Raw genomic sequence first — 17,580 nt, forward strand, 5'->3', positions numbered from 1 at the left:
GTACTTCCTTACCCGTTCAATTTTTTCTCTGGTCCTTTCAGTTCCTACAGGAACTTCATGAATATGATAATGGCAGCAAAGAAAGCTCATGACGGGATCAGGTGCATCAAATAACTCTCGCAAGTAAGAGAAAAACCCATACTGTCTGAAACGAAAAGCACTTCTTAGATTTTTCTTCTTAAAAATCATTTACAGAAATCTGACAGTCGACAAGTGGCAAATAAACAAAATGTAATTTAATGATAGTACAGAAAAAGTTTTTCTTGGTGTCTTTTAAAATCACTTAAGTGATTAAGACTTGTCAGAAAAGTTTATTAATATATTCATGATTACAAACTATTTTAATCTTTTTTGTTTCTTCCATTGTGTTTACATTTAGAATGTCTACTTACATCCAGAGTTAATTACTTATAGCTGTTCTATAATTGCAAATTTTCCATTTAGTCCTTCTGGAATTATTTCTGCGTTATGAAGTGATGATTTGTTTTATTTTCCCAATACCTAACCAACTATTTTAGGATCTTTTAGTAAACAGTCCAATATTATTGCACTGATTTGAAACATCACCATCATATAGTAAGTATTCCATGGTTTGTCTGTTCTTAGATATTTCCTTATTTTAGACTTAAGTAGAGATCCTAAAAAGGAATAATACAGCCTATAACATCCATATTTATGTGAGAGATAATTAAGATATATATAAGAGCTGAACATGGTTATTCAATATTCAAAGTAACAGGTTAGTTCTAATAATATTTTTAAGACTTACTTGAGGTCATTCAGAGATCTTGAAGGGGCTTTGTCTGCATATGAACTCTTGGGAGCAATAACAGCATTTACTCTTAATTTTTTATTGTCACGAATCTGAATATAAGGAAAAGAAAATATTTTAATTACCATATACTATCAATCAAAATGATTTTTTAAGTTACATTCCTCCTGGCATCCATGGGATGATCAGAAGCTGGATATTTAATGGTACTTACTTTTTTTTTTTTTTTTAAGTTTATTTATTTTAAGAGAGTGAGCATGGGAAGGACAGAGAGAGAGAATCCTAAGCAGGCTCCGCACTGTCAGTGCAGAGCCTGATACAGTGCTTGAACTCATGAACCGCAAGATCATGACCTGAGCAGAAACCAAGAGTCAGAGGCTTAACTGACCGAGCCACTCAGGTGCCCCTTTAATGGTACTTACAAGGAATTTTTTTAGTGTGAAAATGATTATTACACTTCCATGTTTTTAAAGAAAGAGTTTATCAGTGAAAATAGTGAAAGAGATATGCTCTAACAGATAAGCAGTAATACTAAAACTCGTTCAGACACAGGAAGAATGGAACAGGCATTTCCCAAATCCTTTTTATGATTCCAGCATAATCCTGACACCAACACCTGACAAAAACAATATCCCTCATGAATACATATGCAAAAAGCCTCTACAAAATATTAGTACACCGAATCCATTAATGTAAGAATAGTACACCTGACCAAGTAGAGTTTATCCCAGAAATTCTAGATGTAACATTCAAAACTCAATCTAATTATATCAATGGACTAAAGTACAAAAGCCATATGACCATCCCAGCAGATACAGAAAAATACGATAAAAAATTCTCAGCAAACTAGAAATAGAAGGAAACTTCCTTAACCTGATAAAGGGTGTCTATGATAGATGTATAGCAGACATAATACTTATACACAGTATTGGAAATGGTACTCTAGTAGATATGAGTACAGGAGGCGGTTAAATACATTTCACAATTTAAAATACAAAGTCATACATGTATGAGGGAGTTCTGGTCCTGTTGAGGAGAAGTTATGGAAAGTTAATTATCACAGCACACACACAAAAATACAGGTCAAAGTTTTAGGAACCCACGTCACATTATCGATATGAGATTCAAATCCTTAGCACAGACGAAGCATTGAGTTTTTGACTCAAAAAAGGTATTCAGTGTAGGCTAAGCTGGTCATTTCCAACAGAAAGCATCTAATTACACCCGACGGAATGCCCTCTGCAGTGTGTCCTCCACTTGTAATCCAAATGCCCTACTTCTCACACTGGACCAAAAACTCACTGGTTAAGCTTAAAGAATTCTAAACTACACAAATGTCTAACTTCTGGGAGTCCATTCTATAATTTGATACATGCGACTTCTCATCCAGTTACCATATATTCACATTCCCTGCCAACTCCCAAACCAGGAGGGCACTTTGATAAAAGCCAAAGAAAGTAAGGGATTCTTTCCAATCGCTAGTGTACCACAAAAATAGAGGACCACTGCAGCTGATTCAGGATCCTGTCCTTACTCACACTTGTAGCGAAAGTTTAACCAAAACAAAATCTAAGCATAATCTTTAGGGCTTTTAAAAGCAGAAGGTGTATGTAAAAGGAAAGAAATCTTACCATAGCAAATAACAGCTAACAATATATGTTTTATAGATAACCATAACCCGGGTGGCTCAGGCAGTTAAGCATCTGACTTCGGCTCAGGTCATTTCACATCTTGCGAGTTTGAGCCCCATGTCAGGCTCTGTGCTGACAGTTGGGAGCCTGGAGCCTGCTTCAGATTCTCTGTCTCCCCGTCTTTCTACCCCTCCCCTGCTTGCACTCTGTCTCTCTCTCTTTCAAAAATAAACACTAAAAAAATTACTTATAGATACCCATATATAATAAAAATATTTGCAAGCACTGTTCTAAATACTTTTCCATTTATTAACAGAATTAATCCTCACAACCATCTTGTAGATAATGGATCTGCATTGTACGGATGAGGAAATTATAGCATAAAACATACAGGAAACTTGACCAATTTAGTAGCAAAGCCAGAATTCAAATCTTGGCAACCTACCTGTATGTAGGTCTATGCTTCTAACTACTAAGCCATCCACATTGCCTTTTAGTGCCTTAGATTCTCAGTGGTGTTTCTGTAGCCAGATACAGAATTCTCATCCTTTTTGAAGAGGTTTTATTGAAAGCAACAACATATTGATTCCCACGCTCCCCGCCAAAGAAAAACCAAGTTCATTCCAATACATTTCCAAAAACAATTTCTAAGGCCAAAGGCCCTTCATTACATTCTTTTCTCTTAAGAGTGTGACAGAATTATTTTTACGAATTCCAAATAACTTCAAAACACGTTTCAGGTGGGCTGAAATGGGCTGTTTTTTCTCTTGCAAAACAAATTCATTCCCCAGTAATGACACAGATTAAAAAAGAAATTAACAAAATTGAATGATTTTACACAAGAGTTACTGCTGGTATTAGTCACTATTTTTGTTGTAGTTTGAATTTAAAAACTTAAGCACTAGAGGGTAAGCACCAGATGAATCAAAGTATTATGATGGTTACTTGCCTCTTTGAGGAAAACCTCCATATCTTCTTGACTTTCAAATACAAAAGCTCTTAAGTCATTTGATGAAATATGATTTTCAATATATTTGGCATTTTTATTATCTTTCATATTGATCTAAACAAAATGAAAAGAAAATATAAGTTGATTTTCATGAAATCCAAACTGATTGCAAGAACATTAATTTTACTTAGATGTATTTAATCAGATTAAATACTTCAGGGAAAAAAATGAAAAACACTTTGTACTGAGACAACATTTCAACACCTCTATTAGTACCCAGAAACATTCAATACATAGTAAAACAAAAGCCAACACACGAATGAGTACCTGAAGCTTATCAATTTGATACTATTCAAGAAATAATGAAGTTCCTTTCTAGTCCACTCATTAAAAACCTCTGAAATAGGCTTAGATTGTAATCTAAGAGTATAAACATTTCTCCTCTATCCCCACACTTTTAGTATTTTTCTTCTTAATCTTCAAGAGGAATTCATACTATACACGGCAATAACCAATCAGTTCAAAAACACAATGAAAAAAAAAAAACTTGCTCTGAATGAATTTTAACAGTGTTTGCAAGAGAAATCCTAGGCTTGTACCACTAGAACAGAAACTTTAAGATTTATTTTTAAAATATTAACAAATCAGGCACTTCTGCATGTGACACTCAATGCTATGGAAAATACTAAGATTGGTCAAGAAAACAGATTGTTTCAAAAAGACTACGCTATTATTTTTTGCAGATGGTAAGTATGTTGAAAAGCAGAACACAAGATAAAGCTCTATAACAGAGATGCATAAAAAGTGCTATCTACGGAATTTTGGGAGCTGGGATAGATTACCTTCAGCAGATGGAAATCAGTGTTCTTGAAAAAATAAAGATTTATGAAAGAAAAAGTATATGTACTATATATAAAATATAGCATACTGGTTAAGAGCTAAGTCTCTGGGGTCAGACAGATGTTGCTTCAAATCAGGTACAACTTAAATTTCTGAAAATTTTAGTTTTTTACCAAAATGGGTATAGCAAAATAGTCTGTATCTCAGGAATAAAAGGATTAAGACAGAATAAAAAATTTAGTGCAATGCTTATCATATAAATGTTGGCAAATATTAGTATTTTAAATTATAAAATATCAATTAGCATAAGAATGGGAAAACTGATAGACGAACAAAAAAATTAATACCATCACCAGGACATAGACACTATACCAAGTTAGTGTTTACTGTTTCACAATATTTTTTGGTACCAAATTACTTCATTAGAAGGAATGGTATAAATGAAAGAAAATTTAAGTGGGCGTTAGCTATAACTTTTAGAAAGTGTTAAAGTAACCCCAATATGACTGCTGGAAGTCACCTTTTTAAAATAGTTGTGGATAAGCCAGCCTAAGACTCAGCTCTCCTTATCACTCTCTCCTGTAACAGATGTCACATCTTTGGGCCTCCGTCTTGTGTGAGTTGGTTACGTGGTCATTCATTTCTTTGAAGAATTTCACTTGTTCATTGAGACAGTGAGTATCAAAATTAAGTCACAAAGGTGGGGGGTTATTTCTAACCCTGCCCAGTTGGGGCACTTCCAGGAGTGACTAAGTCACACGTTTCTCCCCAGGTAGAATGCAAACTGCATTGCACTCATTCTAGCCTCGTGACATCCTGAAGGAAGATTTCATCACGTTGTCACTAGCTTCTTTGGTAAAGAAGATACCTGGCTAAGTTCTTCAAGGCCACGTCTTTGCGACGTAGTAAAGACACAGAGAGGTAGAGAGAGGAGGCACAGCACTCCAAGGTGATGTGGTGGCTGATGGCAGACTTGTGTTTCAGCTCTTTAAAATGCACTCTTTTTCAGGGTGCCTGCGTGGCTCAGTCAGTTAAGTATCTGACTTCAGCTCAGGTCATGATCTCGGGGCTGGTGGGCTTGAGCCCCTCATTGGGCTCTATACTGACAGCTCAGAAGCTGGAGCGTGCTTCAGATTCTATGTCTCCTCCCTCTCTCTCTCTGCCCCTCCCCAGTTCAAGCTCTGTCTTTCTCTCTCTCTCAAAAACAAGTAAACATTAAAAAAATAAAATCTTTCTATACATCCTATCTTATAACCTGCTTTATAATTCATTAATAAGTCATAAATGTCCTTTTATATCAAGAGACCTAGAATGACATTTTTAATGGCTGCATAGTATTCCATTCAATTGATGTACAGTAATTTGCATGACCAAACAACAGCTTTGGGAATTTCATTCTCTGTCCCACCACCATTACAGTATTATAAACACTGCTGTGAGGAACAGAACAACAAACAAATCTTTGCACACTTCTCCCATCGTAGATTGGAATGGTCAGAAATAACTCCTGGAAATGGACTGCTAGTTGACAACTTATATGACTAAAATTTTAAGTTGATATATTGTTAACTTGCCTACCTTGATGACATTTCAACTAGATATTGGAGGGTTAGGTAAGTGTGTGTATCGAGATGGGGCTAGGGGAGCAACACAGTTGGAAGAAGGTGGTAGGAAAGGTGAAGGGTTATTTCAGAAAGCATAAAAAAAAGAAGGGTAGATCTTGTCATCTCAAAGATTCGAATGTAATTTGTAATGTAAATATATGCCTGCTAGTAATCCCTCTTGGTGACAGGCTACTGATAGGAGATGAAATGATAGAAGGATGGCAAATTTACTAACGTTGTGAATTATAATTTTGAGGTTGACATTTTAACAAAAATCTGTTGACAATTATTTGCATTATAATTTATTAAGGATCAAAATATTTTCTTATATTTTCTTTCAGTCCTTACCAGATTAATCAAAACAATAATGTCTGCATCCAAAATAGATATTCCCTTCTTGATCTGGCAAAAATACTCTAATAATACATACCTGAGCAAGAAGAGAATACAGTATTATGCATATTAATTTTGCTAACATAATCTAAGATATAAAAAAGAAAACTACATGAAATGATTTTAAATAAAGGATAACACAAACACGAATTACAGAAAATAGAAGTTTTCATGAATCCTGCAAGGATCTATAGTGCATTCTTTTCTAAAGTAAAAAAAAAAAAAAAAAAAAAAAAAAAAAAAATTACCCAGCAAAAACAATCCTTAAGTCATTTTGGTGTAAGTTTTACATTCATATTATACCTAATATATCACTACCAAAGGCTGTGGTGTTTACTTTCTTTTTCCTTTCCACGGCCAAAATTATTATTTTAAATATTATAGATGGAAATTGTCCTAGCCATTCCATCTAAATTCCAATGAAGCCACACTTCATTAAATGATTTGCTAAATATAGCTTACCTTCTTCTTAATGACCCATGATCATCAAAAAGAGCTATCAAAGGTTTATGCTGGTTTCATTTTCAGAATTCTCAGAATGCTAATATTTGTAGGTAATTCTCTCTCTCTTCTATCAGTTCCCCCATATCAACACAGTTATTTACAATAGTTTCCAGCCCTTTGGCAGCATTTAATCTATTGCCTGCTATCTAACCTAAGAACAACAACAACCAAACTAATTTTATACGTGATTCCTGGTCAATAAGCTAAGTTTCCTACTTTTCCTATTGTTGGTCAAGGGCCCTTTAGAAAACTCAGATATGGATTTAGCAGCCTACCAACTGCCACAAGTCTGATAATGGAAAAGCATGTTGTTAATAAAACTAAGAATTCTTAAAACAACAAAAATCTATAACGATTGCAATAATAAAACTAACAGATGCTACCAAGACAAACAAAATTTCTTACCGTGAGCATTATAGGTTCACAGACCCTTTGCTTAAATTTGTCCCGGTTATTTCTTAGCCATAAAACAGCATCATATGTGTCACGGTATCTCTGTCTCAGCTTATCTTCCTTTTGATTCATAAGATTGTCAAATCGTACAATATTATCACCCACGCCTAAAAAAGGAAAACAAAGTATATCTTTGAAAACCTGCATTAAATAATACAAAAGGGTATCTTAGATCTCAAAGTTAGCACCACTCAGCAAGTACCCAACACAGTGAGAAAGCAAAACCCTGGAGAAATTATTATCAAATTTCCAAACACTTGGGATAAAAAAATGATCTTTAAGCTATCAAAAACAAACAGGCCACATAAAGAAGATTAAGAAATCGCTATATTTCCTAACATGAGGTGATTGCAATAGGCCTTCAAACTTCGGAGAGAAAATTATTTTCAACCTAGAGTCATATATACAACAAAACCAGGTTAAAAGGGGACCATGAAATGAAGATGTTGTCATTAAATCCCAGATATCTGTAATTAAATTCCAAATACCTCTTCTTACAAGGTTACCCAAAGATGTATAATGGAACAATGCAAGAAAAAGACATGGAATAGTTTTATCCAATACAGACAAGGATCTGTGACAAATCCCAGATGGCAGACACTCGGGAGGCTTTGAAAACAATCCATTTAGGTGGAAGGAGGGGGATGGGGGGCTCCAGAACTCACAAGAATGCCTAATTGTTTTTGTTTTTTAAGTAGGCAGCACACCCAACATGGAGCTTGAACTCACAACCCTGAGATCAAGAGTCACATGCTCTGACTAAGCTAGCCAGGCACCTCAATTGTTTTTTAAGGAAACGCTACAGCAAATGTTTTTCTGTTTTTGTTTTTGTTTTTGAAGGAAAACTAAAACCTTTAAAAAAGCTATCAGGGTGCCTGGGTGCCTCAGTCAGTTAAACATAAGACTTTAGCTCAGGTCATGGTCTTGTGGATCACGAATTCAAGCCCCACATTGGTCTCTCTGCTGTTAGCGCATAACTCTGCATACATAGCCTGCTTCAGATCCTCTGTCTCCCTCTCTCTCTGATCCTCCCCTGCTTGCACTCCCTCTCAAAATAAAAAATATCAATAAAAGGAAATCAGATCAAAATGTACTACCTGGCTCTTCTGTGAATAAGTTTCACTGTTGTAGTAACAAGTAATACTTGATATTTCTAGCTTTTAGAATTAACCCATAAACAGAGCCCATAAAACTTGATATGGTGCTCAATAAAATGTTTTCAGCTTTGAAAGAAATTTCAAGAGACCAAATGAGAGAACTTAAGAGTGTCAGAAGGGTGAAAAGTAAACAGGATGAAAGTATTGATATTTTTAGCTGACAAAGTATACACTCAAGCAATACTGACAACTGTTAAATGACAAAAGATTTAAAGATACTATAGTTAACCGATAATCAATGTTAAAGATTAGTAATTAGTATTAATACAATAATGCCACTTGAGGAATTACAATAGGGACAGGAGATGTTATGACCAGGAATCTAAATCCAAAGTACAAAACATCAAAAGATAATGTCTAAAGTTGATTCATCTAGCCAGGGCAAAACAAGAACATGATAAAAATATAAATGAAGGTCTATTAGAAAACACTGCCGAGGTAGTTAAACATGCTTTGTCCTGAGAGCAGGTCTGGAGGTTTGAAAGAGGTTGGGCCACACTTTTGTTCTAGTTTTTCTTTTTTTTTTTTTTTTTTTTTAACCACACACATCTCGTACTTTGATAAACAGACCAAGTTAGGGGTTTTTGTTCTTTTTTATTGATCTTAGTTGTATACACTGAGCAGATAGAATTTAAGACCTGTTTTATGTGACTCATGTTATAAATCTATTTCATGGAAAGAAAAGCAAAGATGATTTGGGACAGGTTTGAAGGGGCAAAGTTAATGGAAGGTTATGAAGACTAGAATGAAGAGCTTAAATCTGATCTGATAAACAATGGTGGAGGACTTTGTGAAGAAAATAAAGGAAAGCATTTTTGGAGAATTAAATCAACCACCATTATCTGACACAAGACAGTGGTTAGCCAGTGGCAAAGCACAGTATATAATACATCTAGGTAATTAAGGCATCAATTTGGAAAACCCAAGGGGAGATTCCTCAACAAAGGGATTTGAGCAGGTAAAGACCTGGTTCCAGGGGAAGAAGAAAGTCCATCAACAGAAACAGATCTCCATTTTATAAACATCTCTTCACACTAAGTTTAATAAAACTTACTCTTTTTCTCCTTCTCTAGGGTTTCCTTCTCTCCTCGCTTATCGATCACCTCGCCTTCACATAATGCCTTTTCATCTTGAATTCGTCTCAAATCATTTGTGATGGCATCAATTTGGGGCTGAAGATTCTCACAGTTTTCTGCGGTCTTCAGTTCATTTTGCAAATCTTCGATCATCTTCCGAGTGTTACTTATCCTCCTCTGGCGATCGTGTTCTTCATTCTGTTTTACTGTTAAAGCCTGCTGCAGTTCCTCAATCTAATAAAACAAAAGTAGGTTAGTACTGCTTTACAAGACTTTTATAGTAATACAGTCTTTAAAATGCAAACTATCTAAGTACACAGGTGTTTTCTTCACTAAAAGGTATTGTGTTGTGGGCTGTTATTCCTACCAGACCACCTGGGATATCTTTATTTGTTCACTAATATATCCTACGTACCTAGAGCAAAGCTTAGCTTACAGTCAGCACTCATTAAATATGTGCTCAATGAACAAAATATTTATAAAGCCAATGAGCAGATTTCTAAATACAGACAGAAAGTCAATGCATACTACACACCAGAAGACTGAAATTAAAACAGCATTTATATGGTATATGACAGACTTTCAATTAAGCAGGAATACAAATGATGATTATGATTATGTAACCCTTAATTTTAAACTGAAATTAACTATTGTCTTTCAACAAAATTATTTACTACTATTACTTGAAATTAATATTTTGAGATTTTAATTGTCAATCTACATGTTTAGATTTGCTGACTTATATTCAGGGTAAATTATTAAAAAACAAAAACAAATCATATCTGCTAGATTTTTATCAAAACCATATAAAGCCTACCTAGAGCTAAGATTTTTAAGACACACACACATGTACATGTATACAACCTATTGTTTTACAGAAACAGAATTTCATATTATAGTAATTAAGGTTAACATATCACATAATTTGTTAGCTTGCTTTCCTTCCAAGTCATATTTACTCCCTTACCTCCTCCCCATTATAAAAGTAGGAACATATTCATTATAGAAAATATAGAAAACAGAAACTTAATAAAAATCATCTATAATCTCAATGTCCTTAAACACTTCCATTTTAATACCTACTTATTTACATCTTTCTATAGAACATATGTTTTATTAAATGACACCACTAAATATGTATTGAGAACAGTTTCTCATTTCTCCCATGTCCTTGGTAAAACAAAATTTTGGTTTCTGTGTAATGTTCATTGGATATAATATCTATGGATATTTTGTCCTATTCCCTATTGTTGGACATCTGGGTTGGTATCAACTTTTTCCTTTCTAAAAATTTAACTTTGTCACGATAACAAACTGAAATATGCCAAAATCACCTCTCCATACCAAACATGGAGAAGATGGAAATATATGAAAAAATTAAGAGACATATCTGTGCCTTAAAGTTCACAATGTTCAATAGGATAAAAAGAAGGAAGGAGACAAGAAGCCACACCGTTGGGCTGGAAATCCATGAAGTCCAAGGCAATGAGAATTAACAGGTACAGAATTAAGAATCACCAAATACATGAGGCAGTCCACCTCCATGAAAAAGGGACAAGAAATTTAACAAAACCTTTGCACTCCCAGCAAAACAGACCCACCAAGCTACCAAAAATCACTGGACTACTAAAGAAATCTGTACCAAGAGGTCTTTGACGAAAAACTGGGAAGCAGCCCAATATCCCTGCCCTTCCAGCTAAGTTTTCTGAACTCTAATTCATGTGTCACTCTCATCCAAGAAACTTCCATGCTAATCCCATACTCATCATCTTCAATTTCCATGAATGTTCTCTATTGTTCCAACTGACACTTGGCTATTCCTGAAAGACACTTCTAGAGCCCTCTCTAGACCTTCTCCTGCTATAATCCTTCAGACTGCTTCAGGACTCAGAGGTGGGGAGAGGGTGTTAATCCTCATGAATCCCCATTGTACTATTTCTTCCATTAACTGAGCCCCAATGGAATTCCCTTGAAGACCATGGTATCAGGCTTTACCACCCTTATCTCTGTTGCTGTGTTAACTACCTCCCTCAAAAAACCTTCATCACTCCATTCGTTGATGATTGTAGCTCCCCACTCACTGCTTTCCTATCATTATGCCCATCACATATATAGAAAATCAATCTTTGGTCCTTGTGTTCCTGGACTTCAACTTCAACCATCTTTTCCTAAACCCCTCTGCAGCTACCTTCTCCTATGGTTATACTTCAAATCATGTAAATCACCCAAAATCATCCACCTGAAAACCATTTCTACAATCCTGTTCTTCCAGTCCCCTTTACCTGCATTTTATTTACTGTGGTATTATTCACACTATTCTTTGACCCCACAGAGTCCTGTAATGCAGTGACCCTACTATCTTTTCACAATCCATCATCCCCTTCATTTCTTTTTTTAACCTCCTGAGGTTCCACAACCCAGTACAGGACCCACTGCAAAGACCTCTTGTTCCTCCACCATTCCTATGTCACATGAGCCAGGAAAAAAAAGCATAGTCTCTATCAAACCTAACTACATACCTTCTGTCTATCTCTGTCCAAAAGGCTGAACTAATTGAAGAAACTCTCCAAAAAGGCGTCTCACTTTGAATTGATGGCCACAAAACTTAAATACAAACTCAAAACTACCAGACACACCTATCACATTTCTCTGATCAATGTGTGCTCATTCTTAAGTGACTTCACATCTTGTCTTCCACCTTCCTCAATCCTTTATTGCTGCAGGCCCTCTGCTCACTCAGCTGATGACCTTGTCTCACACTTCATTAACAGCATAGTTAAAATTCCTGCTTTAAAACCCATCACTGTATCTCCATCTATACTCACTCCATTTTATCTTGTACAAGGACAGTCCTTGTAGCTACCTACATCTAAAGGAGGCCATTTCAAGCAGTGTCTCTCTAATTACTTATGGTGAAGGACCATGTTTTAAAAATTCCAAGCCATCAAAAGTCAACTTTTATCAATGACAACTACAATAAATTACAATCATTTTGGAAAACATGTTGTTAATTCCTTCAAAAGTAAAATATATACCTATGATATTCTACTCTTAGGAAACTACCAAAGAAAATTAAAGCATATATTTTATACAAAAACTTGCACAAGAATACTCATGGCAGCTTTACTGGTAATAGCCCCAAACCAGAAACAATCTTAATGTCCATCAATAGGTGAATAAATTGTGGTCTCAAGAAAAGTGAAAAAGTACATCAAACTAAACAAAAATAATAATACAAAGTATCAAAATTTGTGGACACATCTAAAGCAGTGACGAGAGGCAAGTTTACAGCATTAAGTCCATACACAAAAGTCTCAAATCAGTAATCTTGAGATTTCACCTCAAGAACCCGGAAAAACAGCAAAATAAACCCACATCAAGCAGAAAAGAGGAAATAATTAGGATATGAACAGACGTCAATATAATTAAAAAGAGAACAAAATCGGGGCGCCTGGGTGGCGCAGTCGGTTAAGCGTCCGACTTCAGCCAGGTCACGATCTCGCGGTCCGTGAGTTCGAGCCCCGCGTCAGGCTCTGGGCTGATGGCTCAGAGCCTGGAGCCTGTTTCCGATTCTGTGTCTCCCTCTCTCTCTGCCCCTCCCCCGTTCATGCTCAGTCTCTCTCTGTCCCAAAAATAAATTAAAAACGTTGAAAAAAAAATTAAAAAAAAAAAAAAAAAAAAAAAAAGAGAACAAAATCTATGAAGCAAAGAGCTGGTTCTTTGCAAAAACCAATAAAATTAGTAAACTTCTAGCAAGATTGCCTTTCCTCCCCAAAAAGAAGACACAAATTACCAATATCAGAAATGAAATAGGAGTATGACTGTATCACTACAGGCATCAAAAGGATAGTAAAAAACTCTGCACAAATTTGACAACTTAGACACAACAGATCAATCCCTCAAAAAACACTACAACTCATTAAATATGAAATAGATTATTTGAATAGCTCCTAATTAAATTTAATTCATAATTTTAACCCCCCTCCCTCCACCAAAATCTTAAAGACCCAGATAGTGTCATTTGAGAATTATTCAGAATGTTTAAAGAATTAACACCAATTCTTCGGTCTCTTCTATAAAAAAAAAAAACAGAAGAGATGAAACACTTCCAAATTTATCTTATAAAGCTAGTTAGTATTCTGACACCAAAAACAGATGGTACAAAAAGAAAACTACAGAGCAATATCCCTCACAGACACAAAAATCCTTTAACTGTTAGTCAACAGAATTCAACAATTATAAAATTATATACCACAACCAAGAAGGATTTTCATGGATGTAAGGTTGATTTGATGATAAAAAAAAAAAAAAAAAAAAAATCAAGGTCAAGGTAATGCAATGCTAAAGGTGAACATGAACACTATCATATCAACAAATGCCAAAAAAAAAAAAAAAGCACTTAACAAAATCCAACACTCAATGATAAACACTCCCAAAAACATAGGAATAGAGTGAAAATTACCAAACTTGATTTAAAAAATCTATAAAAAAACCCTACAGTAACAATACACTTAATGATAAAAAACAAACTGCTTTCCTCTTAAGATCACGAATGAGGTAAGGATGTCCACTCTTGCCGTTCTCGTTCAACACAGTGTGGGAAGTTCTAGCCAGTGCAGTAAGGCAAGAAAGGAATTAAAAGGCATACAAATCAGAAAAACAAAAAACAAAAAACAAAAAACTGTCTCCATGTGTAGATGACACGATTGCCTATGCAGAAAATCCCAGGGACTCTATTTTTTAAAAACAGAAAGGGAGAGAAAAAAATACTTAGGTGTAATCTCACAAAACACAGAGAACTTGCATGCTGAAAACTACACAGTGGTCACTGAAGAAATAAAAGATCTAAATAGATGGAGACATACCATGTTGAAAGACTGGAAGACCCAATAAAGTAAAGGTTTCAATTCTCCCCAAACTGATATACACGTTTAATGCAATTCCTATGAAAATCCCAGCAACATTTTTTTATAGATACAGAAAAGATTTCGAAATCATCAGGAATGGCAAAATCAAACTGAAAATCCTCTCCTCCAAAAAAGCAATGAAAGCACTGACAAAAGTTGTCAAAATTAATTTTTTGAAATTCTGGAATTTAATCAAAGGCTTATAATAACCTGGAGACTGTTTATTCAAGAAAAATGCCTGAATCTTGGTAAAAACAGCAAGATGTATGGGATTAAAAAAAATTTTTTTTTAATGTTTATTTTGAGAAAGCGAGAAAGAGAGAGGGAGACACAGAATCCGAAGCAGGCCCCAGGCCTCGAGTTGTCAGCGCAGAGCCCCGTGTGGGGCTCCAACTCACAAACCCTGAGATCATGACCTGAGCTGAAGTCGGACGCTTACCCGACTGAGCCACCCAGGCGCCCCAAGATGTGTGGGATTTTAAACATGTCCTATTCCCTTCCAGTTCGCTGGCAGCCCTGAAAATCAACTGCCCACAATCACAGTGAAATCAAATCAGCTACTTAATGGCCACTGTAGAGGTCAGAACAAGGTTAGAAAGTTTTCAAGCTCTCATTCTCAGATAAGTGCCATTATCTGATCCCTCAGCACTTACTCAAAAACCTTACTTGCAAAGGTTGTCTTTTTTTGATGTGACTCCACCACAGCTGGAAGTCTTTCCCCTGAAGGCATTTGTCAAAGACAATCAGTGGCCAGTGTTTTAACACCACAGTTGTTTCCTGACGAATAACAGTTGTGGCAAAGCTAACCAAAAAAACTTAAAAAGCTGGAGAGGACACCCATAGCAGACTCTGGAAGCTCCTGAGAATCTAGAAGGCTATATGAGTAGGACAGTGCGCATGCCTAGGATGGTACACATTCTCCAGAAAGACTGGAGGATCCTAAGCTCTCACAGAGGCTCTGTGCACACAAAGAATGTCTCACCTTGAGGCTATGTGCAAGTAGGAAGTGAAACCCAAAACAGAGCTGTAAACTAGCACTGGATATTAACCAAAGTTTGCAACAACCCAGGGAGCATTTACTGAATCTTGGTGGAAAGTAAAAACACTGCCCTGCTATGTGTTGAAGGTGTGACCCAACATGCATGAAGAGACACTCAATCAACAAAGACTGGGAGACAGAGTGGTTGCAATCATTTAAGGAAATATCTGCCCAGTATACTAACTCAGCACAGACTTCCGTTGTCATGCACAACAAAAACTACAAATTTCAAAGCATCAGTTAGGAAAGTAACTAAAGCAACAGCAACAAAAACATCATCAACAAACAGCAACAAAAGCCTGGGGAGGGAAGGACAAATGATTTCAGTTGCCACATCATGCTATTTAAACTGCCAGTTTCAACAAAAACAAAATATAGGTCATACACCAGAAAATTAGCAGTCAATAGAAAATATCCCCGAGGAAGTCCAGAAATAGACTTACAAAGTAAAGACTTTACAACAACTATTTTAAAAATGTTTTCAATGAACTAAAGAAAACCATGTCTAGATTACTAAAGACAAGCAAATAATGTCTCAATGAATAGAGGATTAATAGAGGAATCAAGTATAAAAAAGAGCCAACTAGAAACTGTGGAGTTGAAAAGTACAATAACTGAAATTAAAAAATCACTAGTGGAGCTAAAAGCAGATCTGAATAAGCAAAACAAAGGGAAACTGAACATCAGTCACTTGAGATTATCCAGTTTGATGAAAAGAAAACAAATGAATAAAATGTGTATCAAAGTGTACCATCATGTAGATCGAAATACGCAGAATAGGAATCTCAGGAGAGAACAAAAACAGGCAGAATGACTACCTGAGGAAATTAAAAACCCCAAACTTCCCAACTTTGATCTAAAACATTAATCTGCATATCCAAAAAGCTAAATAACTTCCCAGTAGGATAAAGTGAAAAACATCATTGTTAACTGCTAAAAGACAAAACGTTGAAAGCAAGATAAAAGTAACTCATCAAGTACAAGGGATCCCCAAGAAGATTAACAGCTGACTCCTTCCTCATCAGAAACCAAGGAGGCTAGAGGGCAACAGGATGTCATATTCAAAGCGCTGGGAGGAAAAAAAAACAAGAATTCTGTATCCAGTAAAACTATCCTTCAGAAACAAAGAATAATTTAAGACATTGCTAGATAAATGGGAACCAGGATAATTCATCACTAGCACACCTGCCCTACAAGAAATCCTAAAGTCAGTCTTTCATGCCAAGTTGAAAGGACACTAGACAGTAACTTGAATCTATACAAAGAAACAAAGAGCACCAGTAAAGGTAACCACATAATTAATATACAAAATAGTTACAATGTATCTGTTGTTTGTAACTTTTTTTCTCTTTTCTGATTTAAAAGATAAATCAGTCCTGGTACTGATAAAAAAGATACAGTTGGTCTTACTCCCTAGTTCCTGGTTTGGAGTTCTTACCATCCTTGAAATTGCCTGAGTGACAGGAGTATCTTTTGTTATTGATACTGAGCACGTCTGAACATGCTTGATTTTATGCCAATAAGATGATTCTTGGAAGGGCCCTGAGATCGCTTCAGAATGGGGACTGGTTGTCCGAAGAATCAACCACAAGATCAGAGGGCTGGAACTTTCAGCCCCATGCCCTGACCTCCTGGAGGAGAAAAGAACTGGAGATGGAGTTCATTTACCAATGGCCAATAATTTATTCAATTATGCCTACATAATAAAACGTCAATAAAAACTCATAATAAAATGTCAATAAAAACGACAAAGTTCTGGAGCTTCCGGGTTGGTGAAGAGGTCAATATGCCGGGAAGACAAAGCACCTAGTAGAGGTGAACGAAAGCTCTGAACACCCCACCCCCATATCTTGTCCTACGCATCTCTTCCATCTGGCTGTTACTGAGTTGTATCCTTTATAATCAACCAGCAGTTGTTAGGGCACCTTGGTTGGTTCAACTGATAGAGCATGAGACTCCTGATCTCAGGGTTTTGAGTTCAAGTCCCACACTGGGTGCAGAGATTAATTAAAAATTTAAAATTCTTGGGGCACCAGGGTGGCTCAAACGGTTAAGTGTCCGACTTCAGCTCAGGTCACGATCTCACGGTTCAAGAGTTTGAGCCCACGTCAGGCTCTGTACTGACAGCTCGGAGCCTGGAACCTGCTTCGGATTCTGTCTCCCTCTCGGCCCCTCCCTGGCTCACTCGCTCCGTCTCTCTTCCTCTCTCATAAGTAAATAAACATTTAAAAAATTTTTTAATTAAAAAATTTTTT

At 36.0% G+C, this 17,580-nt stretch overlaps 1 protein-coding gene across 4 annotated transcripts in view; it reads right to left on the bottom strand.

Annotated features, from left to right (window-relative positions):
• SMC5 (structural maintenance of chromosomes 5) overlaps positions 1-17,580 on the bottom strand; it is a 95,007-nt gene that overhangs the window by 35,773 nt on the left and 41,654 nt on the right. For all 4 annotated transcript variants that reach the window (XM_058695726.1, XM_058695725.1, XM_058695727.1 and 1 more), the window contains 5 exons: positions 9,358-9,613; positions 7,099-7,253; positions 3,353-3,466; positions 770-864; positions 13-145 (listed from right to left, as the gene is read on the bottom strand). In XM_058695726.1, the coding sequence (XP_058551709.1) occupies positions 13-145; positions 770-864; positions 3,353-3,466; positions 7,099-7,253; positions 9,358-9,613 (753 nt within the window). The remainder of the gene's footprint in view (positions 1-12; positions 146-769; positions 865-3,352; positions 3,467-7,098; positions 7,254-9,357; positions 9,614-17,580) is intronic.

The sequence above is a fragment of the Neofelis nebulosa genome, chromosome 12 (assembly GCF_028018385.1).
Source record: "Neofelis nebulosa isolate mNeoNeb1 chromosome 12, mNeoNeb1.pri, whole genome shotgun sequence".
NCBI lineage: Eukaryota > Metazoa > Chordata > Mammalia > Carnivora > Felidae > Neofelis > Neofelis nebulosa.